The sequence below is a fragment of the Aquarana catesbeiana genome, linkage group LG08, assembly GCF_042186555.1.
Source record: "Aquarana catesbeiana isolate 2022-GZ linkage group LG08, ASM4218655v1, whole genome shotgun sequence".
Taxonomy (NCBI): Eukaryota; Metazoa; Chordata; class Amphibia; order Anura; family Ranidae; genus Aquarana; species Aquarana catesbeiana.
This window is the reverse complement of record NC_133331.1, coordinates 225,317,172-225,332,177: the sequence shown is the minus strand read 5'-3', so window position 1 is coordinate 225,332,177 and position 15,006 is coordinate 225,317,172. Positions and strand designations below refer to the sequence as shown.

The 15,006-nt window shown below is 41.8% G+C and overlaps 1 protein-coding gene across 1 annotated transcript in view; it reads left to right on the top strand.

The window, feature by feature from the left end:
- The window catches only part of LRIT1 (leucine rich repeat, Ig-like and transmembrane domains 1), a 97,753-nt gene that overhangs the window by 69,689 nt on the left and 13,058 nt on the right, over positions 1-15,006 (top strand). Inside the window, exon 3 of the mRNA XM_073596899.1 lies at positions 9,141-9,446. Coding sequence (XP_073453000.1) covers positions 9,141-9,446 — 306 coding nt within the window. The remainder of the gene's footprint in view (positions 1-9,140; positions 9,447-15,006) is intronic.

The window sequence follows — 15,006 nt, the reverse complement described above, 5'->3', positions numbered from 1 at the left end:
ACAATTTGGCACTGCATTGCTTTAACTGCTAAGTGCGCGGCAATGCTGTACCCAAATGAAATTTGCGTCCTTTTTTTCCAGCAAAATGACATTTCAAAGGAAAAAAAGTCATTTAAAACTACTCGTGGCTATTAATGAATTGTCGGTCCGACAATACACATAAAAGTTCATTGATAAAAACGGCATGGGAATTCTCCACAGGGGAACCCGAACCAAAATAAAAAAAAAAAAAATGGCGTGGGGGGCCCCCCTAAATTCCATACCAGGCCCTTAAGGTCTGGTATGGATATTAAGGGGAACCCCAGCCAAAATTTTAAAAAAATGGTGTGGGGGTCCTCCTCAAAATCTATACCAGACTCTCCAGGTCTGGTATGGATTTTAAGGGGAACCCCGTGCCAAAATTTAAAAAAAATGGCGTGGGGTCCCCCCAAAAATCCATACCAGAGCCTTATCCGAGCACGCAACCTGGCAGGCCGCAGGAAAAGAGGGGGGATGAGAGAGCGGCCCCCCTCCTCCTGAACCTTACCAGACCACATGCCCTCAGCATTGGGAGGGTGCTTTGGGGTAGCCCCCCAAAGCTGCTTTGGGGTAGCCCCCTAAAGCACCTTTTCCCCATGTTGATGGGGACAAGGGCCTCATCCCCACAACCCTTGCCCAGTGGTTGTGGGGGTCTGCGGGCGGGGGGCTTATCGGAGTCTGGAAGCCCCCTTTAACAAGGGGACCCCCAGATCCCGGTCCCCCTGTGTAAAATGGCCTACCATTTCACAAAAAAACTGTCAATAATGTTAAAAATGACAAGAGACAGTTTTTGACATTTCCATTATTTAAAGTCTTCTTTTTTCGATCTTCCTTCTTCTGTCTTCTTTCTTCTATCTTCCTTCGGTTTCTTCCTCCATCTTCTTCTTCTGGTTCTTCTGGTTCTTCCTCCGGTGTTCTTGTCTGGCATCTTTCTCCCCGGCGTCTTCTTCCCTTCATTTTCTCGGGCCACTCCGCATTCATGATGGGAGGCTCCCGCTGTGTGACGCTTCTCGTCTTCTGGCGGTTCTTAAATAATGGAGGGCGGGGCCACCAGGTGACCCCGCCCACCTCTGACACACGGGGACTTGACGGGGACTTCCCTGTGGCATTCACCATGACGTCAGAGGGGGCGGGGTCACAGAGGAAGATGCTGGACGAGAACACTGGAGGAAAAAAGAAGACTTTAATTAAAGGAATTGTAAAAAACTGTCCACCGGGCAAGGGTTGTGGGGATGAGGCCCTTGTCCCCATCAACATGGGGACAAGGTGCTTTGAGGGGCTACCCCAAAGCACCCTCCCAATGCTGAGGGCATGTGGCCTGGTACGGTTCAGGAGGGGGGTGCTCTCTAGTCCTCCCCTCTTTTCCTGCGGCCTGCCAGGTTGCGTGCTCGGATAAGGGTCTAGTATGGATTTTTGGGGGGACCCCACGCCATTTTTTTTACATTTTGGCACGGGGTTACTCTTAATATCCATACCAGACCTGAAGGTCTTGGTATGGAATTTAGGGAGACCCCTCATGCCATTTTTTTTTTTTAATTTTGGTTCGGGGTGCCCCTGTGGGGAATTCCCATACCGTTTTTATCAATGAACTTTTATGTGTGATGTCGGACCGACAATTCATTAATAGCTGCGAGTTTTAAATTACTTTTTTTCCTTTGAAATGTCATTTTGCTGTCAGACTGTTCTAAACACGGGAAACATGCACCCCTTTACAGGCATACTATAGACACCCCCCAGGTACGAAATTTAAAGGAATATTACACTTTTATTGTCTCACTTTAAGCATTATTAAAATCACTGCTCCCGAAAACTTTTTTTTTGCATTGATCCATGTCCCCCAGGGCAGGACCCAGGTCCCCAAACACTTTTTATGACAATAACTTGCATATAAGCCTTTCAAATTAGGCCTTTTGATTTCTCCCATAGACTTTTAAAGGGTGTTCTGCGGCTTTCGAATTTGCCGCTAACACCCCAAATTGTTCGCTGTTTGGCTCTCATTTGTTTTTGAAAATGAAGAAAGACAAGAAAAAAATTTTTTTTTCTTTTTTCAATTTTCAAAACTTTGTGACAAAAAGTGAGGTCTGCAAAATACTCACTATACCTACTCACTATACCTCTCAGCAAATAGCTTGGGGTGTCTGCTTTCCAAAATGGGGTCATTTGGGGGGGGGGGGGGTGTGCCACCTGGGCATTCCATGGCCTCCGAATCTGTGATAGGCAGTGAAGAGTGAAATCAAAAATTTACTCCCTTAGAAAGCCTGAAGGTGGTGCTTGGTTTTCGGGGTCCCGAAAAAGTCTCACACATGTGGTATCCCCGTAGTCAGGAGAAGCAACAGAATGTATTTTGGGGTGTAATTTCACATATTCCCATGGCATGTTTGAGCAATATATCATTTAGTGACAACTTTGTGCAAAAAAATTTTTTAAAAAATTGTCTTTTTCCCGCAACTTGTGTCACAATATAAAATATTTCATGGACTCGACATGCCTCTCAGCAAATAGCTTGGGGTGTCTATTTTCCAAAATGGGGTCATTTGGGGGGGGGTTGAACTGTCCTGGCATTTTATCCAAAACATTTAGAAGCTTATGTCACACAATTACTTTGAACCCCCAAACATTATATATTTTTTTAAAGCAAAATGCCCTACAGAATAAAATGGTGGGTTTCATTTTTTTTTTTCACACAGTATTAGCTCAGCAATTTTTCAAAAGTATTTTTTTTGGGAAAAAACACACTTTTTTAAATTTTAATGCACTAAAACACACTAAATTGCCCAAATGTTTGATGATATAAAAAGTACGATCTTAGCCCGAGTACATGGATACCAAACACGACATGCTTTAAAATTGCACACAAACGTGCAGTGGCCACAAACTGAATACATTTTTAAAAGCCTTTAAAAGCCTTTACAGGTTACCACTTTAGATTTACAGAGGATGTCTACTTCTAAAATTACTGCCCTCGATCTGACCTTCGCGGTGATACCTCACATGCATGGTGCAATTGCTGTTTACATTTGACGACAGACCGACGCTTGCGTTCGCCTTCGCGCGACAGCAGGGGGGGACAGGGGTGCTTTTTTTTTTTTTTGCTTTTTTATCTTATTTTTAAACTGTTTCTTTCATTTTTTTTTAATCATTTTTATTGTTATCTCAGGGAATGTAAATATCCCCTATGATAGCAATAGGTAGTGACAGGTACTCTTTTTTGAAAAAATTGGGGTCTATTAGACCCAAGATCTCTCCTCTGCCCTCAAAGCATCTGACCACACCAAGATCGGTGTGATAAAATGCTTTCCCAATTTCCCAATGGCGCTGTTTACATCCGGCGAAATCTAAGTCATGAAATGCTTGTAGCTTCTGGTTTCTTAGGCTATAGAGATGTTTGGAGCCATTTTGGTCTCTGATCAGCTCTATGGTCAGCTGGCTGAATAACCGGCTGCATTCTCAGGTTCCCTGTTGGGACAGGAGAGCCAGAGAAAAACATGTAAGATGGTGGGGGGGAGCATTCCCTCCCACTGCTTGTAAAAGCAGTCTAGAGGCTAATTAGCCACTAGGATTGCTTTTACATGAAAGCCGATTGCTGGCTGAAAAGAATGATGCCAAGATGATACCTAAACCTGCAGGCATAATTCTGGTATAACCACTCAAAGTCCAGCAACATACCAGTACGTTGCTGGTCCTTGTTGGGCATATATTGTAAACTTTTTGTTCATGCAGCCTGTGGGCTGCATGAAAAAAAGAGATTGATCGGTGGATATGCCCACCATTAGAATACCTCCCTTCATCCACCCACTTCTAATGATGGGCATACATGCATCGTTTATGTATGCCGAAGCATGAGGGCATCCACCCCAAAAGGTAGGAGCAAATCGCTCCTCCGCCCCTGCTGCCCTATGCTTCGGCATATATGCTCTTTTTTTTAACTGTGGTGGTGAAATCACCTCCGACAGCACTGGAGTCACAGCTTTATGTATTGGGGGAGCAAACGCTGTTGCTGTCAAGATAAATAAATCCGCTCTGCAGCTGAATGGCGTACCTGAAAACAAAAAAATGGTTAACAATAAAACACAGTAAACAGTAAAGTATAAAAAAATTGCATACCTATAAAGCAAACATGATAAAACATAATAACAATAAAACATTGCAGAATAGAATACAGTAAAAAAGAGCAGAACAATAGAGAGAGAATAGAGAGAGAGAGAACAATAAAACGACAACTATTTTTGTTTTTTTTATTTTATATATTTTTTTTTGTTTTTTTTTTTTTACTTTTTTTATTTTAATTTTTTACACCTTTTAATGTAACTGTAACTTTTGTAACTGTTACCTGTTCCAGGTTTGGGTCTCTCAAAATACGATGGCATCTTGGGAGACCCTGTGAAAGTGTGCCTAGTCTGTGCAGTGCTATACCCTACGCTAACACTCAACTAGTGTATGGTAGCATCCAAAACATTCACCAATGCAAAGACCAGGATTGTCAGGACAGGAGGGACAATAATAGCGGGTGTCACACCTATATCCGTGCTTGCTGCAGACACAACATCTTTTTTGGGGTGCTCGTTGGGTAGGGGTACTCGGGAGGACGTGAAGAAAATGCCTCTCATGCAGCCAACTTACTGCATTTGGTTGGGGAAGGTGAGGTGCTGCACTGTCTGGAAACAGAAGGGCTCTGACAGTCTCTTCCTGGAATTTAAGGAAGCATCCAGTCCGTCCTGAAGCTCTGTATAGCACATAAGCGTTCAGCAAAGCCAATTGAAATAAATAAACAGACATTTTCTTGTACCAGCGTCTGGCCTTACGGGCAATTAGGTACGGCGCCAACAACTGGTTGTTGAGGTCCACTCCTCCCATATTTTGGTTATATTCGTGGACACAGAGGGGTTTCTCCACAACACCAGTCGCCGTAGTAATTTGGACCGTCGTGTCTGCATGAAGGGAGGTAAGAACCAAAACATTCTTATTATCCCTCCACTTCATAGCTAGCAAATTATTACACTGCAAGCAGGCTCTCTCTCCCAGCCTATGACGGGAATCTACAAGTCACTGGGGAAAGCCCCGGCGGTTAGGTTGCACAGTGCCACATGCTCCAATCTGCTGATCAAACAAGTGACTAAAAAGTGGCACACTCATGTAATAATTGTACACATATAAGTGGTACCCCTTTCCAAATAAGGGTGACAACAAGTCCCACACAATCTTACGCCAGCGCTTCCTATGTAGTCAGGGCAGTTTGTCGGCTCTACGTGACTATCTTTTCCCTCGTAAACTATAAAACTACATGTATAGCCTGTGGCCCTGTCACAGAGCTTATACATCTTGACCCCGTATCTGGCAAGCTTGCTGGGAAGGTACTGTTTGAATGACAAGCGGCCAGAAAACGTAATCAGGGACTCATCAATGCAGACAACTTGATGGGGAGTAAACAAGTCTGCAAAACAGTGGTTGAAGTGGTTTACGAGGGGCCGAATTTTGTAGAGCCGATCGTATCCAGGTTCTCCACGAGGACGACAGAGTTCATTGTCATTGAAGTGCATGAACCGCAAGATCTGCTCGTATCGTGCCCTGGTCATGGAGGCAGAGAACAAGGGCATATGGTGAATTGGGTCAGTGGACCAATATGACCGCGACTCACTCTTTTTAGTTATGCCCATGTTGAGGGAAGGCCCAGAAAGAGCTTAAATTTGGAATCCATAATTGGTCTCCAATCTCTGGCAAGGGAGGACTGGGAAATAGTGGTGATGTGTTGACCAGCGTACAAATTGCTTTGGTCCACAATAGATCTATAGAGATCTTCGGTGAAAAACAGCGAATAAAAATCAAGTGGCGCAAAATCAATGTTACCACCTGAATTCCGGGTTGGCCAGTGAATGGGGAAAGTACGGGTCCTGCAGAAGTGGTGGGTTCCCAATTAGGATTGGCGAATGCAGCAGGAAGGGCACTATGGGCATGATGGGCCTGTGTTTGTTTTCTTGGTGGCAGCAGGACACTACTTGTGATTGCCACCTCACCAGCTTGAACTGCACTTATGGGACTTGCCACGTCACCATGTGATACTGCAGTGCTGGATGTACAACCAGGGTGTACTAGGCCGCTGGTGCTTGCCAGCTCACCAGAAGGAATAGCGGCGCTAGTACTGCTTTGCTCCATACGAAGGACCTGCGGTTCTTGCACATCAACAACAGAAGAAGAAGTTCGGGGTCTGGTACGCCTGACCTTGGCAGGGACCACAACTCTGTCGTCAGAGCTATCTGTCATGGAGCCGCTGTCGTCTACAGGATCATATTCTGAGCCTGAATCTGATGATGAGATGATTTCCTTTTCACTATCTGTCATGCTCAGAAATGTGTAGGCCTCTTCACTAGTGTACCTTCAATTTGCCATTTTGGGCTCTAAATTTAGTGGTACACTAGTGAGACTCACAGGTAAAAAAGCTCCTGACTGTTAGCGGCTGTATCAAAATGCTACCAAAAAAACTGTTAGCGATCGCAGGGATCAGGCCTGACTCTGCGAACGCTGCAGTTATGTGTGTTTAGTGTTTTGTAAGTGACAGTGATCGATGGATACTACACTTGAGTGGGCTGGGCAAGGCTGGGCCGAGGGGCAAAATGCAGGTGCTAGCAGGTATCTGGGCTGATCCCGCTAACACTGCATTTTTGGGAACCCTAAACTGCTGGGGACACTAGTATAGATCTGATCAGATCAGATATTGATTCCTTCAGATACTATACCACTAAGGGAGGTGTATGCTGCGTGCGTGGGTGTTAGCGGTACTGGCACTAACCTGACGCTGCCTGGGGTGACGCAGACCCTATCTGACCCTAAAACCTAACTTAAATCAACGCCGGGCGATCAGGGGGTTAAACCTTTATTAGGTAATAAACGGCGGGTGCCCTGAAACTATAAAAAACAAACCAACTAATCAGCGTCACCCGTAACAGTTATACGGTGATCACTGGTGAAAGGGTTAACTGGGGGGCAATCAGGGGGTTAAAACCTTTATTAGGTAGTATATGGGGGCCCTGACGCTATAAAACGCTGATGGTGAACCTAAATGCTTACCTCCCTAACTAGCGTCACCTGTGACACTAATACAGCGATCAGAAAAACGATCGTTTAGTGACACTGGCGACGGGGGGTGATCACGGGGTTAAACCTTTATTAGGGGGGTATCCTAGACCTAAAGGGGGCTAACACTGACTGCCCTACCACTTATAACTGTCACAAACTGATACCAATGCTATAATCAGTAAAAAAAAAAAAATGCTATTGGTGTCACTGTGACAGGGGGTACAGGGGGGTGATTGGGGGGTGATCGGGGGGTGATGGGGGGTGAAAAGTGTGCCTAGAGTGTTCTACTGTACGTGTGGTGTTGGTGCCCTTACTTGGATGTCTTCTCTCCTTGGCGCCAGAATGAAAAAGACCGACACGAGGGGGGATGACATCACTTCCTCTGCCGCTGTTTACATTACAGAGACAGAAGAAGATTGTCATTCGTTGAGAGCGATCGCGAGGGGGTAGCAATGAATGAGTGGCCTCCCCCTCAGCATTGATCGCTCCTCTATCGATGCCGACCGCCTCGGGTACCGGGAGGCAGATCACGTACCAGGTATGTGATTTTGCCTGCCCGCGCCATTCTGCCACAGTATATCTGCGTTAGGCGGTCGGCAAGTGGTTAAATACCTATTCTCATCAGCAATTAGAGCAGGCTTGTGACTTCTGTCAGTGTGCAGCCGAGCACTGGTTAAAGCTTGTAGGAGGAGTTTTCTGGCTGTCCTATTAGACTGCAAGAGCCCTAACCCTCTGTCTGGACAGCGCTGATTGGCCCTAAGCTGATCACATGCACCCTCCTAAGAAAAACCTCTCTAGCAATACACACCAAACTGAGCATGTGCAGCCTGACTCCATAGGCTCTGTGTTATCAGGAAATGATCAGGGGTCAGTGGAAGGATGGGAGAATCAGAGAAGCCAGGATCAAAACAGCCTTTGTACACACCCTTAGAGTCAACAGTGAGTGTAATAAGCATGCTTTACTGCAAAGACATACTGATTTTACTGTTGTGGGTTTAGTAACACTTTAAGTTTTTATTGTAGTGTTACCCTTACTTTCTGTCTATTTTATAAGTGTTAGAACAGGAAGGGTGGGGAAATTTCACCAAGAGGGGCACAGACATTTTTAAATAATGTGCTGAGTGGGGAGGAATTAGAATATCTGTCTGATTTTTTATTGACTGATGTGCTAACCAATACGTAAACGGTCATATATACAACCCCAACACACAGAATATAAAGAAACACTGCAAACACCCAGCAAACATAGTGAATTAATACTGTGTTAAGATAACATCAAAAGAATAAAAAATAGAGAATTATGTCCAGAATATTTAACAAAATGAGAGATATCATGGGAGATACAGCTACAAAATCTCCCAAGCTTGCAATTAATGGACATGTTCTTTTATGTTAACCCCCTTCCCACCTGCAGTCTGTATATTAACATTCTCCAGCATGAGATGTCATCCTGAGAATATATTAATAAACATTCTCTCTCCTGAGAGCCACTAGTTTTAACGTAGGCTGTTACTGACAACTCAGATCAGCACTGATGATCAGAGTGGCCTTCGATCATGTAATTACTGTTAGTTTTGACATGTGATCACATGCATGCTTGAGGACTCTTTGATAAAGTAGGCCTTCAGCCTGCAGATGAACCTTGCCAACTTCAGGCTGCAGGGGGATCTATAGTGCAATCTATTTATTAGTGTAAATGTCAGATACAATTAAATTATTCAAAAATAATAATACATTAGAAAACTGAAAGCAAAAAAGTATTTCTGTATTTTTTTGCTCATTTGTCAGCAATAAAAGAAACAGAGCCATGTCTTCATTAAAACCGTGTACAAGATAAATGTTCTTAAAAAAATATAAAAAATATTTGGGTCTACACATTAGTCATAGAGTTATAGTCAAGTTAACCAACACAATGCTGCTTAATTAAGCCTGGTCAGATAGGCATTAATTGTCTCTGGTCACATAAGGGTTAAAGCAAAAGTACTGTTGTCATTGTACAAACTGCAAAGTAAAACAATATTTCTTTTAACATATCTTCTAAAATTTTACAGGTTTGCAGGATAATCCTTGGTTGTGCGACTGCAGTCTTTATGAAATGGTTCATTTCCTCAACTTCCCATCCCCAGCTGTAGCATTTATAGAACCACGCCTGAAGTGTTATTCACCACGCAGCCTTGCAGGTGTACAATTTAGTCAAGTGGAATTGCGAAAGTGTCAAAGTCCTGTAATTCACACTTCTGTAGCAAAACTCAAGACGGTCATTGGTAGTACTGTTCTGCTACGATGTGGTACTATGGGAATCCCAATACCTGAACTGAGCTGGAGAAGAGCTGATGGGAATCAAATTAATGGATCAGGTAGGATAACTAGAAGTTTTTTTTTAATTGCACCAAGCTTATAAGGTAATTTTTTTTTTAAGTTTGATACATTTAGTGTCCCATAGCATGCAGGTTGAAGCTCAAATCTGGCTATTTTTATTAATTGGAAAAAATAGCTCTTAACAGTTTTCATAACAAAAACACATCTATGGCTGCAATACATAACTTCAATCTAAAGTAGGTAGAGTGCAACACCACCTACAAGGAACTTCAAATCCCCCATACACTTTATTCACTTTATTCACAGTCACAACAGTCTAAAGCTGTTGCCTGGAGTACATTGTACTTCTTTTCACCACTGAGGACATACTATGAGTGCAAGACATTATGGGTATCACAGTATAATGATGTTGAGAGCTGCTTCTGTCTCTGCATCATTACATTGTGGTAGCTGCTGCCTCTACATCATTACGCTGTGATGCCCTCACAGCGTATTGATGCAGCTGGTGTCTGCATTATTAAGGACTATCCACCACTGGGAAAGAAAGAGGACCTTGCTTGTCCTGTGACAGTCCTGAAGATATTCGAAAAAGATAAGTAACCAAAATTTATACTGCTAGGAGGTCTACAGTCCACCTTGGGTTTCCATTGCTATTATTTCATTCTAAATTCATGACTCTTACACAGTAAAGATAACCTGAATCCCAAATCTTCCCATGTAATTATTCAATACATTTTTACTAAGGCCTTTTTTTTAGAACTATTTTATTTGTTTTTGTGGAAATGATAATTGTGCAACTGAGAAGGTTCTGGCACTGGAGAAAAGTTTTTCATTTATTTTCTTTTTTTTTCTGGTGCTGTAACAAAAATGGAGTAGAGGTCAAATTAAAGTGAAGCTCATGCAGTGGTGGAACTACTATCAATCATGGCAGCCACATGGCTGCTATGGGGCCTGGACCTGGGCAGGTCCCAGTAGGGCACCAGGGATTAGGAGCTATCGGTCTGAATCCCCATCCATACCTCAGTCAGTACTGACCTGCAGAAGCAGTGACAGCTCAGCTGGTATCTGCTGTCACTTGTCACAGAGAGCTGGCAAAGGAATGCTTCCACTACTTGCTTCCCCTGCATTAGAAGTCATCAGTGAGAGACTGACAAAGAAAGTGAGGTTGAAACCTCTTTGTTTACAAGTGACAGCAGTGATCGGCTAAGTTGGGGGGCTGCACCCTACAGCCAGCCATGGAGCTCCATCATATGCAACCCCTTCTCTGCACACTTCCTACTTTCCACTGCAAGAGAAGCCACACATAAAAAGGAATAGGCTGGATCTCTGCTATCTGTCCCTTTGTTGATTTTAAAGGAGCAAAAGGCTGCCGTGGTCCTGAAGTTTGGGAAGTAATAAAGTGTCTGATGGAAAGGCTGTTGACTGTGAAATAAGTGTATGGGGGATTTGAAGTTCCTTGTAGGTGGTGTTGCACTCTGCGTACTGATCTGTATAATAACACATGACTGACTCCTGCACCCTGTGCTCTAGGCTGTACGTTGAACAACCCTGACCCCTGCACTCTATTCTGCTTTGTTTCATTACTCACTTCTGATCCCTTCACTCTGTGCCCTGGGTTATACCATATATATTCCTGGCCACTGCAGATTATATGATTGGCTATAGTCAACACTAGACATGTGCGGTTTGTTTCGTTCCAAATTAAAATTCGGACTCATTTTCGTTATTTGGATATTTGGATGTATCCGAATTTCCGAATTAGAATAGTACCGAATTTGAACGTATCCAAAATAACAAAAGAAAAATTCAGCCGAAATTTGAATTTGAATTGTTTTCGAATTGGAAAGCGATTTGAATTCAAAAAGTTTTCAAATTTCCAAAGAGAATAAAATAGTATACAAAAAAAAGCAATAGAATAGAAAAATAAAACAAATTTTTTTTTTCTTTTCTATTTCTTTATTTTTTATTCTATTTTATTCTTTTTGGAAATTGGAAACTATTTGAATTGGAAAACTATTCGAAAAATTCGAAAAGTATTCAAAATTGATTCGAAAACTTTTCGAATCGATTTGAAGACGAATAAATGAAACTAATTCCGAAAACAAATTGAACAAATTAAACTAATTTAGCTAAACAAATTAATGTAAATAACGAACTGAAACAAAACAAAACAAATTTTGACATTCTGCACGTCTAGTCAACACTCCTTATCACTGTAATGGAAACAATAATATCACCATCCCATGTCCTTTGTCACATGTCACGGTAAATATGGTGTTGTACAATGGTGTTTTTTTAATTTTGGAGGCCCATTAAAATTTTGCCATAGGGCACTGTCATTTTCTATGCTCCTGAACTAAGCCTGTCATACATTTATTTTTTCAACTCTTTTTTATTGTTTTTAAGAAAAGATAAGGACAACATTTAACAAAGAAGAGTTTCAGCATCAAAAGAAAAAAGTTCCAAAACTCATCCTATAAAATACAATCATATGCATTACATATTTACATAACACATTAGATTTAACACTTAACAATTGACATTATACATTTAACATTAACATTTAACATTCCTGAAATGTATGCCACACCCCCTCATTCTCCCATGAAGTTCCAATATGCTTCCGTTTATTTAAAGCCCATCCATTCTTTCCAGATTCTATAGAATCTTTGTCTAGAGTCATTTTGTAGAGATGTCAATTCTTCCATTAATCTGATTTTATCTACTTCTCTAAACCAATCCTTAATTGACGGAGCTTTATTTATTTTCCATTGTCTTGGTATTAGAGCTTTTGCCGCATTTAATAGATGTGGTACTACTGCCATTCTGTATTTCTTCCTCGACTTTCCAGTAGCATGGAACAAACATTGCCAAGGATCCTGCACAACCTCTACCCCAGTGATCTTTTTAATCATTTTCAATATCTCTTTCCAAAAAAATTGGATCTTGGTGCACTGCCACCATATGTGGGCATGTGTACCCTCCAATCCGCATTCCCTCCAGCATAGCGATGATGTCTCTGGATTCATTTTGTGAAGTTTTGTTGGGACTTAATACCATTTTGTTAATAATTTATAGTTCATTTCTTTTATTCTGATATCTATTGAAGTTGAGTGTACATAGTCTATGATTTTATGTTTCATTTGCTCTGGTATAGTTTGATCTAGTTCCAACTCCCAGCTCTCTAGAAAGCATATTGGCTCCAAACCTGGAGAGGAGATCAACATCTTAAGACACTTGACAAAGGAGTGCGCATGCTCAGTGTGAGCCTCGCACATGCTCTGAAACGCGTTGTGGATCTCCTACACTCCAGTGACGTCACAGGCCAGCGAGCGGCTTCTCAGCTGTTTATTCTTTGGTGAGTTTAGCAGGCTGGTTCCCACTCGAGCGACCGCGGCTGCCTCGATCTGACTTGTGGATTGCCAACCCATGCTATGGCTTTCATGTACTGACCCAGGAGCTCCCCCTCACGAGGCTTGCCACTTCGATGTAAGTGTGGATTACTTGTTATGTGCTCCCAATAAATACTTGCACTCAGAGGCGCTTTTTTTCTTTTGTTTTTCTCTTGCTTCTACAATAGAACTTACTTTGTCTACCTGAAAAGCTTTGCCCTCAGCGCTGGTTATACTTCAGAGACGCTATCACCTCCCAGCTATATACATAAACTTGTCATGGACTTTTTTAAATTTAATTTTAATACCATTATCATTATTTCCAGTTTTTTGCTTTTATAGCCATACTTATTTATTTATCTACTATTGTCCCCAGTAATTTGTTATCTCATGTCCTGTGTGCTGACACACACACACACACATATATATATATATATATATATATATATATATATATATATATATATATATATATATATATTCTTATATACAGTCAGGTCCATAAATATTGGGACATCAACACAATTCACAAATCTGCTCATATTCAGCAAAATGCTTCAGAACTCATTGGACGGCGCTTCACAGTGCAGATGGACAATGACCCGAAGAATACTGAGAAAGCAACTAAAGAGTTTTTTAAGGGAAAGAAGTGGAATGTTATGCAATGGCCAAGTCAATCACCTGACCTGAATCCGATTGAGCATGCATTTCACTTGCTGAAGACAAAACTGAAGGGAAAATGCCCCAAGAACAAGCAGGAACTTAAGACAGTTGCAGTAGAGGCCTGGCAGAGCATCACCAGGGATGAAATCCAGTGTCTGGTGATGTCTATGCATTCCAGACTTCAGGCTGTAATTGACTGCAAAGGATTTGCAACCAAGTATTAAAAAGTGAAAGTTTGATGGATGATTGTTAATCTGTCCCATTACTTTTGGTCCCTTAAAAAAGTTGAGGCACATATACAAACGGTTGTAATTCCTACACCTTTCACCTGATTTGGATGTAAATACCCTCAAATTAAAGTTGAAAGTCTGCAGTTAAAGCACATCTTGTTCGTTTAATTACACATCCATTGTGGTGGTGTATAGAGCCAAAAAGATTAGAATTGTGTCAATGTCCCAATTTTTATGGACCTAACTGTATGATAGATATTCCATGGGCCCTTATCGCCCCTTGGTCCAACAAACTTTCCCATGTGTTAAGCTCTTTACTGAAGTGAAGGTGTTTTGGGAGGGTATCTACAAAGTGTTAGAGTTGCCTATATCTCCACTTATCCCATGGTGATTCCCCATATCTCTAGTAGGTAGATCACCTATTGTACACAGGGCATTTCCCTCCATGACATCTTTTAATCTTAATCTATCCGAGAGTGTCCACCTCAGATATAGCTTGTTCTCCTTCCCTGGGGGGAAATAGTTTGTACCTGACAACGGCATTAATGGGCTGTTATATTGCCATAGCCATTAATTAGTCAGTCACTAAATTTTCTCTCTTACTAGTGGTGATGGTACACTTATATTATTTTTTCTTTATCCTTACTACTTTATGATCCTACAGTTGTAAAAAACAAAGTAAAGTATAAAGTGTAGAAGGTGCTGTAAAAAGTAACCATTATAGCAGTGGAGGAATGGTTAGAAGGGGTGTAAAATCCAACTTGGTGGAAGGAGGGAATCGGAACACGATAAAAACATCTGGTTCAAGATGGGACAGACCAGGTAGTAGAAAATATAAACAAGACCACACCAACATTGCCAGTTGAACCAGTAAAAGTGAAGGATAGTTCAAAGGGAGAAGCAGAGGGAGGTAAATTGATGGTAGATGAGATACAAAAGGGTACAAGTGACCAATTACTACAAGCTAAAAGTAAAACAACAGACCAGATGCTTCCAGGAGGACAAATGCAGCAGATAATAGACTCTGAAGATTCACAAGCGCTCCGAATAAAACAAGACATGGCAGATATGCTGTCTCATCTTGAACTCATGATCAAAGGTGAAATGAATGCAACTAGAAGAGACACTCAGAATGTCTTAAAGAGAGTAGAGGATACAAAAACAGATTTGAAAGATCATAAAGAGGCAATAATAGAGTTGTGAGAAAGAGCTGAAATGGGTTGGATAGACATAAGGAACATATGATATAAACTAGAGGATCAAGAAAACCGTAGTAGAAGGAAAAACCTAAGGATCAGAGGGCTTTCAGAGAC